Genomic DNA, 18981 nt, shown 5'->3' on the forward strand with positions numbered 1-18981 from the left:
TTTGGCAGTCGTACAACTCTTGAATACAAGTGTCGTCAGAAGTTGTGCGCGAGGTCTTTGAGTATGTGGGTAGCCTTTATGGCGTCCGATACCTGATAGTTTACATTGCGGCTATATTATAAAGGCGGAACGGCCACATGGTAGGTAAAATGGAGAATATACAATCCCTCATATATTACTGCACAATAAATTTAAATAGCGGTCTTCCTCCACGCATGTGGATAACCGTCATAGGAGATTACTTTGGAAACTAACTGCAAGAACTGTATATGTCATATCCAAGGGTGTACTTGACCTGGTGAACAGTAAATGTGACGTAATATTGCGAGCAGCTTCACAGCATGCCAACAGACTATGACACAGACTGAAGTGACTGGCGCAAGAATGGACACGGGACGCTAAAAAGGCGGCAAGGACAAGTGCTGGTGGAATGATGGCGTAGGCTCTTTTCACTCTTGAAACAGTCGTCCGTAGACTTGATATCTCACCCAAATAATTCTGGAATGGCTCTTTTGTTCGTGGTCTTGCGAATTCAGCTCCAGCCCCTTCCTGTTGGTGTAGATGGGGGCTCCCGTGATGACCAAGATGTACTTGGCACAGACTCTGTAGGGGCAGAACAATGGCACATGAGATACAGCAGAGATTATCCAAACTCATGTAGTGTTTTCTTTTATGTTCGAACTAATTACGCTGAACTGTAAACATGAACAAATGTTCATATCATCTGCTACAAACAAATGACATGTATCTCAAGACTAGCAAGCCAATACAGCATATATCAAGCATATTTATTTCTGAACCAGGTGTTGTTTACCTTGTAGTAGCAGCCAAAGTCCACACAATGACCTTGTTGTAGCAGGCAGCAGCTTCTGTTTAGTGCATGGAGTGTGTTGCTTTATACTGGTGCCATCCTCATTACTGCATGTCTGGAACAGAAATTTTGACTGCATCAGAAATTGAATAGGCACAATTTTGCAATATAAAACGCGAAAAGGTGCGACATATACATTGCAATGGTTTGTGACTACAGAACACATGCAAATGCACACTGTTTGTTCTAGGGTGCTTAAGCAGCGGTGGTAAAAAATATGGTTACTCTCCGTAAAATTGATGTCTGCGTAACTACAATGCATGTCAACAGCTTAAGTATTATTCAGATCACGAATAAGAACATTTGTGCGCTCGTTTATACACTAGAAGGGATCACACTGCTGATTTCACAAGCAAATAGATGAAAGACATGAAGCTATTAGAATTGATGCATTCTTTTTGTGCATGAACGTGATGCACCGCTTCACTACTGCAAAAATACATGTCCTGAGGTAAGCCGAACTGAACATCAAGAACATTTTGAACCAACAGGTACGAAATATGGGTGAATTATCATGTGTGCAACTGTTTAATACATTAAATTCAGTACTTTAGCGTCAGTTTATCAAAAGGTTATTCGGTTCTGTGAACGAAAGAAGTTGCCGGCGGACTCGAAAAAAATATATATTGATAAGGCAACTCAGTCACTTATGGCTACGGCTACAACAGGATGAAAACCGTGACGCGCGTTCCGATATCGTTTCTCTTTCGTGAATGTGTGCATAATGATGGCCTCGCAACTGAAAGTTTATTTCGGAAACAGCAACGGAGGGTCCCGACTGCCCTTATGTAATGCAGCAACTAGTTCGTTAACTTACCTCCGCCTGTAAGTTAACGAGACGAATAAATTACATAGCGATTGAAGCAGTGATGTTAAACGGCTGTCCCCAGTCACAGCAGGACCCGGCTCCCATTTAGATGCAGACATGTTCCACATGGCTCACGACTGAAACCTAGCTTTCAGGCTTACACCCCAAGTTAAATAACGCGAGATATCGAAGCGCAATAAACTGGTGTTAGCACAAAATAACCAACCAATGTACGAACCAAGGAATCCGTACCTGCCGTGCAGGCGAACATACCGGTAAACATTTTAAATCCAGGCCGGAGGTCACGTGGGAGGTCGATGATGCTGAACGCTATTTTCCGTTTAAAATGACAAAAATCAACAAAATTCGTAATAAAAAGTACAATGTAAAATTAGGAATTATAATTTTGTAGTCTTTATTATGCAATAAAAACGCTTCGTTTACTGTTGAAGAAAGTTTGTAGGTTAAAATTGCGCTTACTACGGCGCCTCTATCGGGAGATAATGCGCTCAACGGGGAACCTTTTTAATTGTCTGTTTCTTTAGCAGCGCCGCGCGGTCGATTTTTTCGCCCTCTGTGGCCATTTGCTGAACTTGAGAGTGTGCTACCCCTGGTCTGGCCATGGCCTGGCCGACACAGCGGTCGCCAAATCGGACGTCAGCGCATGCTGCTTCACCTATTTCACCGCGCCGGAAGCCAGCGTCGGAGTAAACAAACTCGACCCCACTCCGCAATGCCGGGGCGCCTAGGGACAAATGCCAACAACACGCGCTAAGAAACCAACTCCATGGTACCTAGGCAGCGTCGTACGTTCAAAGAGCAAAAGCCCCCAAATTTTCTCTCTCGCGCCCATAGAGTTTCCTACAAGAATTACAATTTTGTAGGAAACTCTATGCTCGCGCCCACTCTTACTTCCGCCTGCGCACAAACGACTGGCGATCCCTCAAATGAACGTTTCTTGCGCGGCGCCATAGAGTTACTATCATGGAGTTACTATACTGACTCTAGAGGACAAGCTACCCATAGGGCCCATGCATTGAAATCGGGGAAATCGGGAACCGCAAGAGCGCCGCCATGTTGCTACGCGCCGAGGTTGCCAGCTCCTGAGACGCTTGCTAGACTTGGTGACAGTAGTCAGTTTTAATCCGGCAACAGTAGCAGCGTAGCAGTATGGCGTCTCGCTTGTAGTGTTGTGATGTGTGCGTGCAGCCGTGTGTTTGGGCTATTTTAAGTTGCTTCTTTATTCTATGTTGCGGGACGGTGTGGGTGTGGTCCATGTTGGCCGTGCAGGTGGCAGTTATGCAACTGAAGGATGATCCTGTTGAAGTTTCCGGCGGTATGCGGTTTTCAGCGGTCACGCCTGTTGCTGGAGTGTCACTCGACGACGTTACGAGGTCGAAGCTGTGGTCAGATTCCTCGTTGGCGTTCCGTAATGCTCTTCGCACGGGCGCGGTATGTTGCAAAAGCCGCTTTCGCGATCTATCGTCGCGACGATAGATCGGGTTTTTTATTATTATAAGTAATGATCCAGCTGTAGGGCACATGTAACCGACAAACGCAAGTCTCAGGAGAGCACCTGAGATGATAATAGAGCAGGCGGCGCAGGAACTCCAGGGCACCCAAGGGACAGTGGGGGTATCAAAGCTCGAAGCAGAACGGTACGTAGGTTGGGGCCGCCGAGGCAGGTGTGTGCCAGGGAGTGTTCGCACGGACAGCTCCCCTGGCACGCGCAGCGGTGCCTCGCAAGGTCGAGATACTTTAAAGGCACCTGCGCCCATGATCTTTCTTTTGCCTCGGCGCAGTGAGCCCGATTAACGAGAATAATGTGGAGGGCATCCGGTGCAGTCGCGAATGCATCATGACCAATGTAGCTCGCGTCGCCTGGCGTCTGTAGTAATATCAGAGTTGGTTGTATGAACTTTATGCATAATACGCTTTGTTACAGTACCTTAACGGAATGGGTCTAGAGGACGGTGTTGGTACATTTTTTCGTATCGCCCTAATCCTATACCCCCACTACAAACACGCACACATACCCCCTTTTTTTATGTATACATACAATTCCTTGCCATGACGGATCATAGCCTCCTTTATTTTTGAAAAATAGAGGAGGCTATGGACCGATTGACCAGTTCAGTATGTCAACTTGTCAGTAACTGTCATAGGAATCGCTGTAATAAACACAATTCCACAATCGGATTGTTTACTTTCAGTTGTTATTGTAACACTGAGGACTACATAGAACCTTATTTTGTATATGTGAGAGAAGTATGTGGATATCACAAGCTTAAGCCAATGTGCATACACAGACAAAGCAGCTGCTACAACATGAACTGCATTGAGAGCCACACAACACATACGTAATTAAAGGTGCAAAATATAGGGGGAAGCTTCAAAATACGCTCTGTAGCACTGCAAAGTATAACATATATTGTATGTGTACAATAAATGTTCAATAATACAATGCATCAATGTCCCATTTGCCTTCAAGTTTATTATCAAGTTCAAGTTTACTGAAGTTTGTTTTGAGCACATGTACAACAGGAATCTACTGACACACCCGCAGTCAAGGTGGCTGTTCGAGGTGTGCTGGCTGCCTCAGAGTAAGAAAAAGAAATTGGGTGAATGTCGACACCAGTGTCATTGCTTCTTGCCTCTGACCTGCACGTGCCTCCGCTGTGTCTTTGTGCACAAGTGTGCTGGCGTGGCGAGGCGCAGGAGTCATCCGAGAGAAAGAGTATCGTTTACATGGAGAAGTGGCTGTTCACATTGCCTGTCGCTTTCCCTCAGATGTTTTCTTGGTGACTAGGGTGACACACCCGCAGTCAAGGTGGCTGTTCGAGGTGTGCTGGCTGCCTAAACGAAAGAAAAAGAAAGAAAATAAATTAATGTCAATACCAGCGCTATAGCTTCTTGCCTCTTATCTGCATTTGCCTCCACGGCCTCTTGGCTTGCGGGGTCTGTATGAGGGAGCTGCTGTGGCTAGGCGTAGGCATTGTCTAAGCAAAAAGGCCATTCAAATGGGGAATTATGGAAATAAATGCAGTTGTTATGTCTGCTTCTTGCACTCTTCTTGCCTAAAAGTTTTCAAACATTGTGTCCAGTACACACCAGCACTTTGACTGCTTCTGCTTTTTACCTGCAGGTGTTGCTGCGAGATCCTTAGTATGGCTGCGTGCAGCATTGTAACACTTGGTGGAGGCATTTGAAGTGGTAGCCAAAAATATAAAGAATCATCCTTGTCTGCACGAATGCTTTCAATTTCTAAATGCAGTGGTAACTATCACTGTTGATGCAAGGCCCCCCCACATCTATGCGGCAAGTGCCATAGCTCGAAACTGAATTGTTCCTTTAGTGTTTCACAAGGTATCTGATATGTCTACATTAGATGTGATGTGTTTGGTTTTATTTATCCCAGTTTGGAGAGAGCATCATTAAATGGCTGAAGTACTATAGCGCCAAACAGACGACACAAGAAGAAGAGACACGGACGAGCGCTTATGTCCGTGTCTCTTCTTCTTGTGTCGTCTGTTTGGCGCTATAGTACTTCAGTAATATGCACCAACTAGCCCAACAAAACGTTCTGCTGGAATATCATTAAATGTTTTTTTTATTTTTGCGTGTCTTGTTTTTTTGTTTATTTCTGAATTTATCATGATGCTAAAGTGACTTATGTAAGGGCAATCAGCTTTTGTTTTGCAGAAAAACAATGCATTTCCTGACCCATTGTTTGACATCCCCTCGCTCGCATAATTTTGCAGAGTATTCTACCGATATGGACTTGCTTGACCTTCACTAAAGAGTGTTAGGACTTTGCACCGCTGCACCACCATTACGACTTTGTGGTCCCGTAGCGCTCGTCACCCGTTTCGTGACAGAGCGTTGGTAGCGAAGACTCCGAGTCAGGCGTCGGTGAGAATAACAAAAGGGACTTTATACACTATATACAGGTCATTATACAGGACATGAACGGGTCGGCACTGGGGCCGAGAGCTCACAGCAAACGCGACTGTCCCCGCACGGCGACGTCCGGCGAAAACATCTCACTCCAGTCGAGAGCGGCACTCTGCTCCCGGTGGGTCGGCGGATCCGGTTTTCGAGGCGGCCGCCTCGCGGCTTTATAATCCCCGAGAACCATTGTCACTCAAACGGCCCAATACAAAGCCAGCACTCGACGGTCGTCCGAGAGGTCCAACCAGCGACCGCGCTGGCCACCCGGTTCAAAGTTCGCGCGCGCGGTGACCTCCAGGCAAAAGGAGGTGCGGCGCAGGGCTGTCTGGCACTTGGTGACACATTTGAACATGTTGCCCGCCGATGCTTCTCCGCAGGACACCGCTGCCTGACGGCTCAGCATCTTGACTTGTCAAGGGAGAATTTGGGCGCTCGCAGGATAAATTCTGCATCTTGCAGATTCGGAATCCGGGCTGGTGGTAATGGCACAACAGCATCCCCGCCCTCAGATAAGGCGCCGGGAAGACGCGCTGCCTCCACGTGGCTCGGATGCCAGGCGCGCACGTTCGGCAGGCTCGTCCAAGTTCACGTCCAGTGCCGGGACGCCACGTAACTTCACGTGCCCAGGTCCGACTCGCCAAGACAGGAGCTCTGCTCACCGCGTTGTCGCCAAGGCACCTCGACCAGCTCCGCTCGGGTCGTTCCTAAGCCCTTGCTTCTCGCCACTGGTCCCGGTTGGTCGTTCTGCAGCTTGCAAAACCGACCGGCAAAAAGGCAACACCCAACACGAACAAGTGCCCTCTGTCTCCCGTCAAACACCAGACAAGGCCAGAATCCAAATCAACCTAACTAAATTGCTAACCCCCTTTTGCTCCCGCTGCAACAAGAGGCAGGTGTACGATCTGGTACACAAGGCTCAAACAACCAGTTTTCAAATTAACAACACACCAAAATATCAGGAACAATTATTGATCAGCAATAATAATGACAAATAGAATGGTCCCCTTGAAATCACTTGGACCGAAAACATACTACTGAGGAAGCAAATGAGGTCATTCATTTTTCCCGGCGATATTTTCGCGGAATCCGAAGCTGCTTATATTTGCGACCCTGCTTATCCGTGTAGCGGCTGTACAATAAGCCAGATTCCTTGCCAAATGAAACCCTCTTTTCTTTCACTCCCCGTTTGACGCTCTTCCTCAGATCGGCTAGTGAACAGTCTTCCTGTTGCTCGCGAATCAGAGTTTCTCTTTCAGCTGCCGCCTGCTCCTGCCAGCTGGCGGAAACCGGAGCGAGTGTGGAGCCCGCGTCGCCTAATTGCGGCGTCGCGTCTATATCGCGGCTAGCACTGCACGTGTCACTCCCACTCACTTCCAGGACCCGCTCGCCTAGGCCAGCCTCCGAGCTCTGCCTCTCCCGTGACTGCTCGCCACTCAACCCAGACAACACCAAATGTCCTAAGGACGTCCCAAGCAAGTACTGAAGTCCGAAGTCCAAAAAAGGAAGTAATATGGATGTCCTATGGACTTACGCGAACGGATGTCCAATAAACGTCCCAGAATAGTACATGAATGGGAATGGTACATATGTGCTTATTTCACGAATATTTTATGTGCCATATCCCAGTACACGTGCGCGCTCAAATTAAACTTGCGTAACCCTGCACACATAATATGCATTGCGCCGGCGAGAACACAAAACACACGTTGGTCGTTGGTCCCACATTTATGTATACATTAACCTTGCGCACAAAACCGGTTCAACTCCGATGGCGCACGAATGTAGTTCAATGTACACATTATTGGGGATTGAAACCATCCGTGCGACAGACCTGCCTACTTACTTCCTACTTGACTAATTCTCGGAGAAGCGGCGAGCAGTTTCGGTTTCAGTTCTTTTTGAATTTATCTTTTACCCCATAACTAATTCCAAATAGGCAGGGAAAACACAATAAAACAAAAGCATTATTCTTAGTATTTAAAATACCGAATAGATTTTTTTTTACTTTTGCCCTTATTATATGTTGATTATATACGGCATGGCGGCGATGGCTTCTCTGTCGCCATGGTTTAGCATTTTCTCCCGTGGTCTCCGTGTTCGCATCGGTCCTAGATAGTTTCGGGGTTTCGCGCGCTTTCTCAAATAGTTTTTATAGTTGGGCTCGTGGAGCAAGCCTGCGTTTCAATCGAAGGTAAGTGTTGTCATTTGCTAACTGTTTCTGATCAGTCTGGCCTGCGGACATACGTGTGATGGGCCTTGTTTTTCACCTCCTTAGGTTACGGTTGGCGGGAAGCGCGCCATGGAAAACGAAGACGAAAGTTAGTTATCGTCGCATTTTAACGGGATAGCGTTAAGGAGCTCGTGTCGCAGAAAAGCCGGTGTCGTCGGCGTCGGCGTCCGCGGCGTTGGCCGTGAGCAATAAATCACGGCAGGCACTTCATAAATAAAAAGCTACTTCCAAGATGGGCTGGGTGGGAATCGAACCAGGGTCTCCCGAGTGTGAGACGGAGACGCTACCACTCAGCCACGAGTTTGATGCTTGAAAGCGGTACAAACGCGCGTCTAGTGAACGCGGTGTTGCCTTAAAAACGTGCCGTAGAAAGTTATACTGCGGTGTATAACGGTAATTATGAGCCTGTAACTTACAGAAGTCGCATTTACACGATAGCGAAGTACGTTTCCGCTACATTTCTTCTGCGCTTACCGCACACGCAGAGCCATCTTGCGGCAAACACAGAAGACCCCCTCCTCTCAATGTACGGCGCTGCCCCGACAGGTGGCGCGCCATACGCGCATTGGGGCTGTGCGCGGTCCGGTTCCCTCTCCCCCGGCTCCCTCTCCCCTGACGACGCTTCGCCGTGCTCCCACGCGGGTTGCAGAATCAAGCGCCGTTCCTTTCTTTAGATTACTATCTATCTATCTCTCTGCCCGTGCCGATCACGACGTTTGGCTGGCGTAGATCGTTTCCCCCTCCGAGACACCGAGTTCTTTGGTTCGTTCCGTTTGCTCAGGCGCACGTTTCGTTGCCGCGCCGAACGCTGCGTTGCTCGACGCTCTCCGTGTGATAGGTGGGCGCAAAGTCCGATGCGGGGCGCCTCGTAAGTGATCCCTGCGCCGTAGCGCATTGTCTTACACCCCTTGGCGGGTCGATGGGAACGCTGTCGCGTTCCACTCTTGAAGGCGAAGCTTAAGCGTCCTCCAATTTTTTTATTCCTGCATGTTCGTAGCGTTAGTCTGCCGCTCTTAAAGTGCAGTCCAGTTCTATACTCTCAATGTCACTCGCGTAAACAACACGCACACATCAATTTACTGGCGATTGAGAATCTGAACGAAGAATACAAGCGAGCCGTAACGTCAGCATGGCTTCCATGTCTAGAGCGACTGCCTACCGTTGCGTCAGCCAAGCCGTGCAGGCCGATGTGCACGCAATATTGGCAGCTGCTGGCGAACATATTAACGCAAGTAATCTTCCTGCTGGTGTCGCTGGCACCTCCTTTCAGCCAGTGGAAGTTCGCGAATCACATCCGAACCTTTCGCTCGGCCAAGTTGCGAGGGGCAGCTATTGTGGCGGTGCGCAGGAATTTTGCAATGTGGACTAGCCTGGTGACAGCATACATAGCAGTCACAGTTTTCCCGTGGATTAAAACACGTTGGCGGGCTAGTTGGTTAGAATCCATGGTAGAGTGGTATAAGCGCGACTGTACGAGGACGTAGGAAGAAACAGACAGAGAGCGCTTCACTTTCAACTATAGATGTTATTTTCGCACGCATTGATAAATATATACCGTACGAGCGGAAACAAATGTAACAGCAAAAAAAGAACATTCAGTGGTGAATTTCGATAAACCGTACACGTGTGCAAGGCATGGGGAAAATATGTACTGTAGTGGTCACAAAGATAAACTGAGGAATCATATCTCCTTTTCAGATAGTGATACCGAAGGCTTGCTTACGCACTTTTCCTCTAATTTTCCAATCTCGTAGGCCTCCACAATCTCCCTCGTCATCCTGTTATGAGCCCTATACAGAATAGAAGTATACTTTCAAACATGGGCTTGCAGGTATAATTTCGGCAGTGAATACCCAAATGACCCGAGATTGCCCTAGTGACGTTATATCGATGCTCTTTTCATCCCTCATTGATACCTTCTGAAACGTACCTTCTCCCGCATGAAAGTGGAATGGCATAGACAACGTTATGAGTACAGGTTACAAATTGTTTGCGATGTTGGGTAGAACATGCGTGCCTTTTGTTATTCAAGTTAACACAGAGAATAACAAAAGGCACGCATGCTCTACTGCCAGGATAGTCGTCCACCCTAAATTGTTTTGTCATTTATGCTGTGGTAGCAATTAAACCGGTATCATACTCAAAAGTTAATTAAACCTTTTTGTACACCTTTGCTTGGGGACCACTGGTCGCACTATATCGAGTCTTCAGCCAGGCACACTTAAACTTGCTCTTCCTTTTACTTAGCTGTTCTATTTGAGTTCTGATCAACAAACAGTTTGTTGCCTGTGAATTTTATGGCTCTTGAGGATGTGAAACTTTACGACATGCTTAGTGCACCATTTTTGTAGATCTTCCATACCATGCCTCACTTTGAACGTCGGCTTGACGATTGGAGTCTGCAGGCTCAGGCCTTCACTTTATGCGCACTGTGGAGCATTGTGCTAATCTTTAACTTCACCTACAGCTCCTGACTTAGGAACTACTTATTTTGACCTAACTTTCCATATACGTATCCAGCATGAGGATAAAATCCATTTTCTGAACTGGCAGTAATGACAGTATCTGTTTAAGACTGTCAGATTGCTGGAAGCTTCATCCACAGGCTCAGCAAATTACAGTACCATATTACATTTCCTTCAAGGTTCCTAAGCTGTCCTTTTAAGGCAGCCGCTCCAACATAAGAATTTCGCTCTGCAAAGTTGTTATCAAACTGGTGCACAATGTTTGTAATGCAACTTTACACGACTATGTAAAGCTAAGTATTCTCCTGCAGCTTCTTAATTGTCTCACCAGCCGTGAAATAATGCCTATGTGTTGGCACATAGTGTTTTCTTTCTTTTTATGTGTATTTTGCGTTGAGGTGAAGCATAACCAGTGGCCTCTTTCTGTTTCAGCTGTACTGTACAGACCAGCATCTATGCCATTCTAGAGAAGGCAGGTAGAAGCACAAGTGCCTGGTATGTCTTTACATATGTGATTGCGGTTTAATGTTGCTTTGTACCACACTTGTGCACTGGAGCACTGCATATTGTGATTAAGATACATTGCCCAGATCTTGGAAGAAAGAGTATATTCTGTACGTGATCACTGTGTGGACACTTACAGAATACCCCCTTGCCCCACCATCCCAGCTTCTGCACCTTTTGTAAAAAATTTAAGACCACTTACAGGCTACTGAGACATTTTTGAACGAATATCAGCGTAAGACATAACAGGACATGACACAAATGCTTTGTGTGTCATGCATGCAGTTTATTGGCACATTAAATGTTTTCTGGTCTCAGCTAGTATATTTAAATTTTTGTCTGCTTGTGCATTCTGCTATCAAAGAGAGTGTAAGCCATGCTGTCTTTGTTGTTTCAGATGCTTTGCATAGGTCTGTAGCTACTCACGCTGAAGCTCCAAGGTTATACACAGACTTGCAAACTCAAGGTTAGTCACCTCTGTGATGTACATCTTTGTGCAGCTGTGATTCACTGTCCCTAGTATTAGTTTTTGTACATTTATTACACTATGGCCATGTGGAGCATAACCTATGGTCTGTTCTACATTCAGGTTCAGCCTACAGGCCAGTATCCACATCTTGCTGAAGCTACAAGGTCACGCACAAATCCACATGTGCTCGGTGTGTAATTCATATGCAATGTTATGTTCTTTTATGCAGGTGGAGTTTAATACATTGTGTTTTTGTTTTAGGTGCTTTGCACAGGTCGGAAGCTGCTGGCTCATTCACGGAATTGCAAACTTGGGGTATGTCATTTATGGGATATGCATCATTATGTTGCTGTCTTTCATTGTTTCCAGGGGCGTAGCCAGGGGGGGGGGGGCTTATGGGGCTTCAGCCCCCCCCGAAATTTTTTCGTGCTGTCCATGTACCGCCGACCAAAGCGACCCCCGGCGCCGGAAATCACTCTGGATTTTGTCTAGAATGTCTTTTTGACGCGCGAAAACACATTTAACCGCGAAGATTGCAAACTCGGGCTGGATTTCGTGGCAACGCCCATACACCGGGAGTCATATAACGCCAAGCAGTCCCATCCGAGCACAAAGTTTCAAGGGCGCTTTGATGGTGAGCGGGCTCGCCGCGGCATCTCACTGAGGCCACGGAATCTATGGAGCGCATGGATATCAATTGCGAACCTTTATGGGTATAAATCTCATAAGCTCTTGATGTGATAGGTGCATTGACATTTCCAAAGTTGTGCCTTAGATTTTCAATTGCGGAACTTTGTGGGTTTTAAGTTGTTATAAACATTTGACGACAAAGGTCTGTTGACTTTTCTAAAGTCTTACATCGGAACATACATTGAGACAAGCCAAATCAACACACTAGCAGACGAGTTGACAAAGCAGGCAGCGAGGTCCAATGAGACGAAGCGTTGGGGTGGTTCATTTGTGCCGTCATGTCACATAAAAAATATCAACATTTTTTTTAACCTACGCCAGAACATCCAGGTCAAGACACTAAAGCCAGCCAAAGTAAATACGTTATTATTTATTTTTTCTACTTTGACTTTTATTCGCGAGGACACATTGAGCCTCTTCATTTTTTTTGTTCTCGCTACCCTACCCGCGGGCTGCCAGAGCCAACCAGAGCGCATATGTTTTTCTCGTATGGCCCCGACCACCGTGCGGTACACTTCGGTGCGAGTTCGGTTTGCTCTGGCCGAGTGGATTTTCACCGGACAGAGTTTTGGACGCTTTCTGGCTAGCAGACGAGAAAAAAAAAACAATGGTCGCTCGCCGCCATCACTGTGGGGACTCGAAGGATTGCACCGTATTCCTTGAGCGGAACCTTTCCGGAAAGTCTTGTTTCGCCGCTGTAGGATACTGAGCAGTATGCGTATGGTTCTCAGTGGACCAAGCGTCTCATGTTTTCTTCGGTATTCCTTCTGTAGCCCCATTAGGTGCCCGAAGTAGGCATTAGATTCTGGCCAAGATACTTTCCTATGCGTTTTTTTTTTCATTTCGGTGCCTCCGCCTCACAGAAAAAAAATACATTGTTGCGGCGCAGCGAATTGTCGCATGGTGAAAGTTCGATTTTGATACTTCTTTTGCGGAAAGTAATGGGCGACGGGACGCTTCAGTTGCCGGATACATTTATTATATTATTGCGAAAGCAATTATATGGACACTCCAGGCGCATTCCTGCCATCGCCCTCATGTTTCGTATAAAGTCCAACTGTGATAACATCGTGACCACGCGCTGCATGCTGTATGTGCGAGTGAAAGCGTAGGAGGGGAGGTGGAATCTATGATTGTGCAACATGTTTATTTGCCTTGTTTGACGCATTATATACAGTTACTTCTTTATTACAGTATTATATACGCATTATATAGTTATTACAGTTATACAGTTATTAGACGCATTATATGCAGTTAACTTATACAATTACATACATAGACTCATTAGAGACTTATACGTATACTTAAATATCTTGTTGCGAGGTTTTGTGTATACATGCAGTGAACTTTGTTTCCAGTGACACTTTTTTGTCCTTTATCAAGCCGTATTTTCGCTTTTGCATATCCCATTGTATCTTTGTATTTCTAATGTACGAGGGCGAGTCAAATGAAAGTGAACCTACCCTAACCGCGCAATAATGGTTCGGTTCATGATCTGCGAGGCATGCGTGTAGGAGAACGGCATGTCTCATTTACAAAAGTGACACGCAGGTGTGAAGGTAAATGTTCTTTAATGCTCTCATACACTGGGTTGAATATGGTTGCGTCACGTAATGGACACTTCAAAAGTTGAACAACTCGGTGTCGCGAAGTTTTTGACAGCTGAAGGTGTTTCCAAAACAGAAATTAATCAACATATGACTGCCGTGTACGTTGAACACTGCATTTCATTGACCACTGTGAAGCGTTGGAGCAAACGGTTCAAAGGACGTTGCAAAGACATTCCAAGACCGGGCCAAAACCATCGTGCAATCACCCCCCACACAATTTCAAAGGTTCATGAGCTGCTGAAACAAGAACGGAGGATAAGCATCGATGAACTGGCAGATCGTCTGAACATCAGTCACGGTTCGGTTCACGCCATAATTCATGAGCTTCTCGGTTATAGGCTCTTTGGTGCGCAATGGATCCCCAAGATTTTTATCCATCGCGAGAAGACGGAGAAGTTTCGCGCTGCCTTGACTCATCTGATCGGGTATCACAATGAGCATGACGACTTCTTGTTTGCAACTGTGATCGGGGACGAACCTTGGTGCCACTACTACGAGCCTGAAACACGACGGCAAAGCTTACAGCGGAAACATTAGAATTTACCACGCCCAAAGAACGTAAAGGCCATCATTTCCGCTGGAAAGGTGTTGTTGACTTTTTTTTTCGATCGACAGGGTTCATTACTGGTAGAATTTGCTAAATCTTGAGAGGCTATCAATTGTTTCCGATATTGTGAAACGCCAGAACGGCAGCGTGTCGCAATCAAGAACGAACAACGTGGAAAATTGACGAATGGGGTCATCTTGTTCCGCGACAATGCCTGTCCCCACGTCGCTTATGTGGTTAATACAAAACTGGCAAAGTTCAACTGGGAAACGCTGCAACATCCGCCATACAGCTCAGACCTGTCACCTTGCGACTTCTACATTTTGGGGCAACCGAAAAAACAGCTCAAGGGAACCAGATACAGACTTTTTGAAGCAGCAACCCAAGGAGTTTTATAAGACGGGAATCACGCAACTCGTTAGTCAATAGGACAAATGTCTAAATTCTCATGAAGACTACTTTTAAATAAAGTACCCCGTTGTTGGCTCATTCATTTGACTTGCCCTCATATATCTTGCAGAACTCCTGCTTTTTATACGTGCTCTCTGTCGCGACTATAACTTCGGTGCAATTACTCACGATACACGACAAGGGACAGCTACTCCAGCGTAATACATTGGAACAAACGACAGCGTCATTGAGATTTTTCACTGGCCATTGCATATATACAAGAATGTAAGCACGGTTCTTGAATGACAAAGTTTCATTAAGATATTTGTCCTCAACTTGTTCAGTTCATTGCCTTTTAATTTTTCATATCAGCGGCATGCACTGCTCTCCTGGTTTCGAACTGATATAGTTCTAAAGTTCGTGTGATATTTTCTTTACTTAATAAATAGATAAAAAACATGGAAGTATTGACATCAGTTATGTTGGGCACAATGTTTGGCACATACGAGTATAATATTTTATGAAAAAATACATATTTTACTTGTATTTACAGAGCGTAGCTTTCAAGAATTCGTTTACAGCATCTTTGGCAATGACAATGCAGTTATTATTCATGTATTTGATCCCTCGATAAATTGTTTAAGAGGAAGCTTTAGCTCGGGCCCAATCCGACGCAGCCTATTCAAATACTTGTAAAACGCAGAAACGCTTTTCTGAGATAATCCTGCTAATCGCTTTTATTGAAATTGGTTGCATTTGAGAGAGAAAGTTAAACCCTAGTGTCTGTTCGAAACATAACTTCGATTTAGGGCCTGAATTGTGTTTAAAATATTTTGGAAAATTGGAAAGTTTGAAAAAATAGAAGCACGGCGTTTACAAACTAATAGCTATGCATGAAGAACAGATATTGTGGTTCTGTAAACGGCATTTATTATACCAGTCAAAGCGGACAAGTTTGCTGTGTCAATTTGTATCTTACGTGAATTGGTTACGTTGTGTACAAGGGTTCTGCAAAAGCCGTATTTCCACAATACAAATTTTTTTTGAGATTCATGTGTAACATATCTATTTTGTCCGCTGTAGATGTACTATTAGATGCAGTTCACAGAATTGTGATATCATTTTTCATTGTTGAGTCACAGAGTTTTAAACTTGATAGTTTCGTTTCCTGAAAATTTTCAATTTTGGCCAATTTTTACTAAATAATTGACCTCCTATATGAAAAATTCGGCTGAGCTGCAACGTGCAGCTATATATATATATATATATATATATATATATATATATATATATATATATATATATATATATATATATATATATATATATATATATATATATATATATATATATATATATATATATATATATATATATATATATTGGGCCAGTGGCGTAGCCCCCCCCGAACAAAATTTCTGGCTACGCCACTGATTGTTTCCACTTTATTATTTTTTTGTACATTTATTAGCTATGGTCAAATGCCTGTGGTCTGTTTTATGTTCAGGCTCATCATACACACCAGTATCCACACCCCTTGCTGGAGCTACAAGGCCACACACGGAACCACATGTGCTTGGTGTGTCATTCTGATGTCGCATTGCTATGTTCGTTATGGTGCTGTAGTTCTTGATAGTTCTTTTAATGCAATTAGGATTATTTGCCTACTTCAGGCAGTTTGAGCCTATCTATCTAACTATCCTCTTATGTTTTTGTTTCAGGTGGTTTATGCAGGCCTGCTTCGACACATGCTGAAGTTGCCAGCTTCACAGAGTTGCAACCTCTTGGTATGTCCCGCATGCAATATAAATCTTTATGCTGGCTTTGTTCAGTGATTATAATATTTTTTTTGACATTTAATGCACTGCAGTCAGGCAGAGCATAACCTGTGGTGTCGTTTATGTTCAGATTCATCGTACAGGCCGGTATCCAGATATCCGACTGGAGCTACAAGGTCACACGCAGATCCACAAGTGCTTGGTATGTCATCTACCTTCTATTAATCGTTATAGGTAATAGGGTTCAGTGATGGGTTTTAGTGTTGCTAAGGCGAAATTTTCAGTATTTTATATGCGAAGACTGATTTGTCTTGCTTTCTCAATTAATATTTACTTGAGACAAGTTATTTTTTGTACTCTATATGTACCATTCGCATTCGTGATAGTCCATTAGCACTAACTTATATTGTTGTTCATTGTAACATATTGGAAACAGAAGGTGGTGCCCTTAGCACTAAATCAGCTTTGTTCTTTAGTTATCTTGCAGCTTCATGACAGAAAAATGGCAGAGCCCATCTCATGATGACTGTCGATGTAATGTGATTAGCATTCAAGCAATATATCAGCACACCGCATTGCTGAAGCCACATTCATTTAAAAAATCTACAGTGGCCATTCTGAGACTATCGTTGCTTTGGCTATAGGCGACATATGGTGTCTCCGGTATCAGCTCACTTTGTTATAGCACTCGCTTGGCGAGGTTGCCCGTGAGCATGACGGCATAACGAAGACTGTGTGACGAAGATGTAATGATAAAGTATGACGTCTGTGGAACAACCAACGTATTATGACGACAACGCCATGGCGATAAGGAGATGGCAATTTTGAAACGATGACTATGGTATAATCATGACAATGTGACGACTGCAACATGAGGACAATGGGATGATGCAAGTGCATGGCGACGACTCTGATGAAGGTACGGAAACAACTGCATGACAACGATGGCGACGACAATAAGATGACATGTTTGAAGTGATGACAACAGAAAACAGTGCGATGACAATGGTGTGCTGATAACCATGGGATTACGGTGGCGTAGTGATGATGGCACAACGAGAGTCGGATGATGTTAGAATGGAGAAGGTGGAACGACCATTACGGCTTCACGACGGCAGTATGACAATGAAGTGTCCAATCATTCAGTCATGGAGATAGCCAACTTTTTTGTCTTATTGTCGGTCAAGGCAACTGACCGCGGGCTGACACTAAAAATTTTAATTCTGGCTTTTTACATGCCTCTAGCAAGATATGATTATGAGCCAGGCACACCGTAATGGGGGGCTCGAGAATAATTTAGACCACCTGGGGTTCTTCAGCATGCACCCAGTGCATGGCACATGAGCATGTTTGCATTCTGCCCCCATCAGAATGTGCATGCGACAGCCAGGAATTGAACCTGCGAGCTCAAGCTTAGCAGCAGAACGCCATAGCCTCTAAGCCGCTGCAGCAAGAAGTGAGCTGACTCATGAAAGCCCTTTGCAATGCAGTGATCCATAGTTTCCTTGACCGAAAAAGAAATTGGCTATCTCCGTGACGAAGAGATTAAATGCTCGTTTCGTTTTCATTAAAGTCACATGTCTGGTTTTTGGGTGCTTTTTTTTTAGTACCTTCTTTTCGGTTTTCTAAACTGTATATATTGCGGTTGCAGAGTAGCAGCCAGTGCTTAGTTCTATTCTCTCTTTCTCGTCCCGTTCGTCACTCTGCTTTTCTATCATGAAGCCATACTAAAAAGCACAGGTTCAGAATTTCTCGCAATATTGCTGGCTGTCCAGTCATTACTGTAACTGCATTTTATTTTTCAGCTTGCATTCACATGTTCCCTGTTGAATGCTGTAGTGTAAATGATAAGCAGCAAGTTCTTAGAGCTCCATCTCTTAAGCTTGTGTAATTGAACAGCATGTTTCTTTCACTTGTGCTATGTACCTGTCTAAATTGAAATGAAAACAGCAAAGTGCATAGCTTCTACACAGTTTGCCTCACCTAGCTTTCGCTTCACGATAGTGGTGTGAGCATGAGTATTCATTAGCCAACCCTATGGCTCAGCTATGCAGCATGTAATAAAAGCTTTTGTATGTTGCCACTGGCACACTACCTTTTGCCAATGTTATCATGATGGAGTGACACTGCCATGCGTCAGTGGAGCAGTTTATCTCTTCTTCCTCCTTTAGGAGCGCGCCCTATCATTCGAGCTATGACGGTTGCTAGCGTGGACGCGGTGACTTAGAAAAGCACTTGTCCGTGGTGTCGCTGCAGCGTTGCACAAACCGTGAATCCTAACTCGCACTGTTATCACAAGGCCAGTGCTAGGTGACGAAAACTATAAAGAAGGCAGGTGTTCTGCTGTTTATGTTCCAATTATGGCTGATAGTATGTTTAGTAGTGCTCATCACTGTTGCTTTTTTCCAATTGTTGCCACATCAACTACCATATGTACACGAAAATAGGTTGACTACTGACATACTTGACCCCTATAAAGTAAACTCAGAAAAAATTCTAAAATATGATTTGTATATAGGTAGACCTATATCTTTCTAGAAAAATTAAACACTTTGACCATGACACACCTTTATTTACCGCTCAGCTACTAAATCTCGTTAGTTGATGCCACAAGCTGTAACCTCGTCTGAACTGGCAGAGAAGACAACCTCGCTAGATGCTTCGCATG

General features: G+C 44.9%; 1 protein-coding gene across 1 annotated transcript; it reads left to right on the forward strand.

Annotated features, from left to right (window-relative positions):
- Positions 1–7913: 7913 nt before the first annotated feature.
- LOC139049462 (uncharacterized) lies at positions 7914–17657 on the forward strand. Its single transcript, XM_070524962.1, has 9 exons — positions 7914–7948; positions 10758–10820; positions 11227–11295; positions 11419–11488; positions 11560–11613; positions 16043–16114; positions 16257–16322; positions 16444–16515; positions 17559–17657. The coding sequence occupies exons 4-9, from the start codon at positions 11480–11482 to the stop codon at positions 17655–17657; spliced, it is 372 nt and encodes a 123-aa protein (XP_070381063.1). The 5' UTR covers positions 7914–7948; positions 10758–10820; positions 11227–11295; positions 11419–11479.
- The last annotated feature ends 1324 nt before the right edge of the window (positions 17658–18981 follow it).

Source organism: Dermacentor albipictus, chromosome 1, assembly GCF_038994185.2.
Source record: "Dermacentor albipictus isolate Rhodes 1998 colony chromosome 1, USDA_Dalb.pri_finalv2, whole genome shotgun sequence".
NCBI lineage: Eukaryota > Metazoa > Arthropoda > Arachnida > Ixodida > Ixodidae > Dermacentor > Dermacentor albipictus.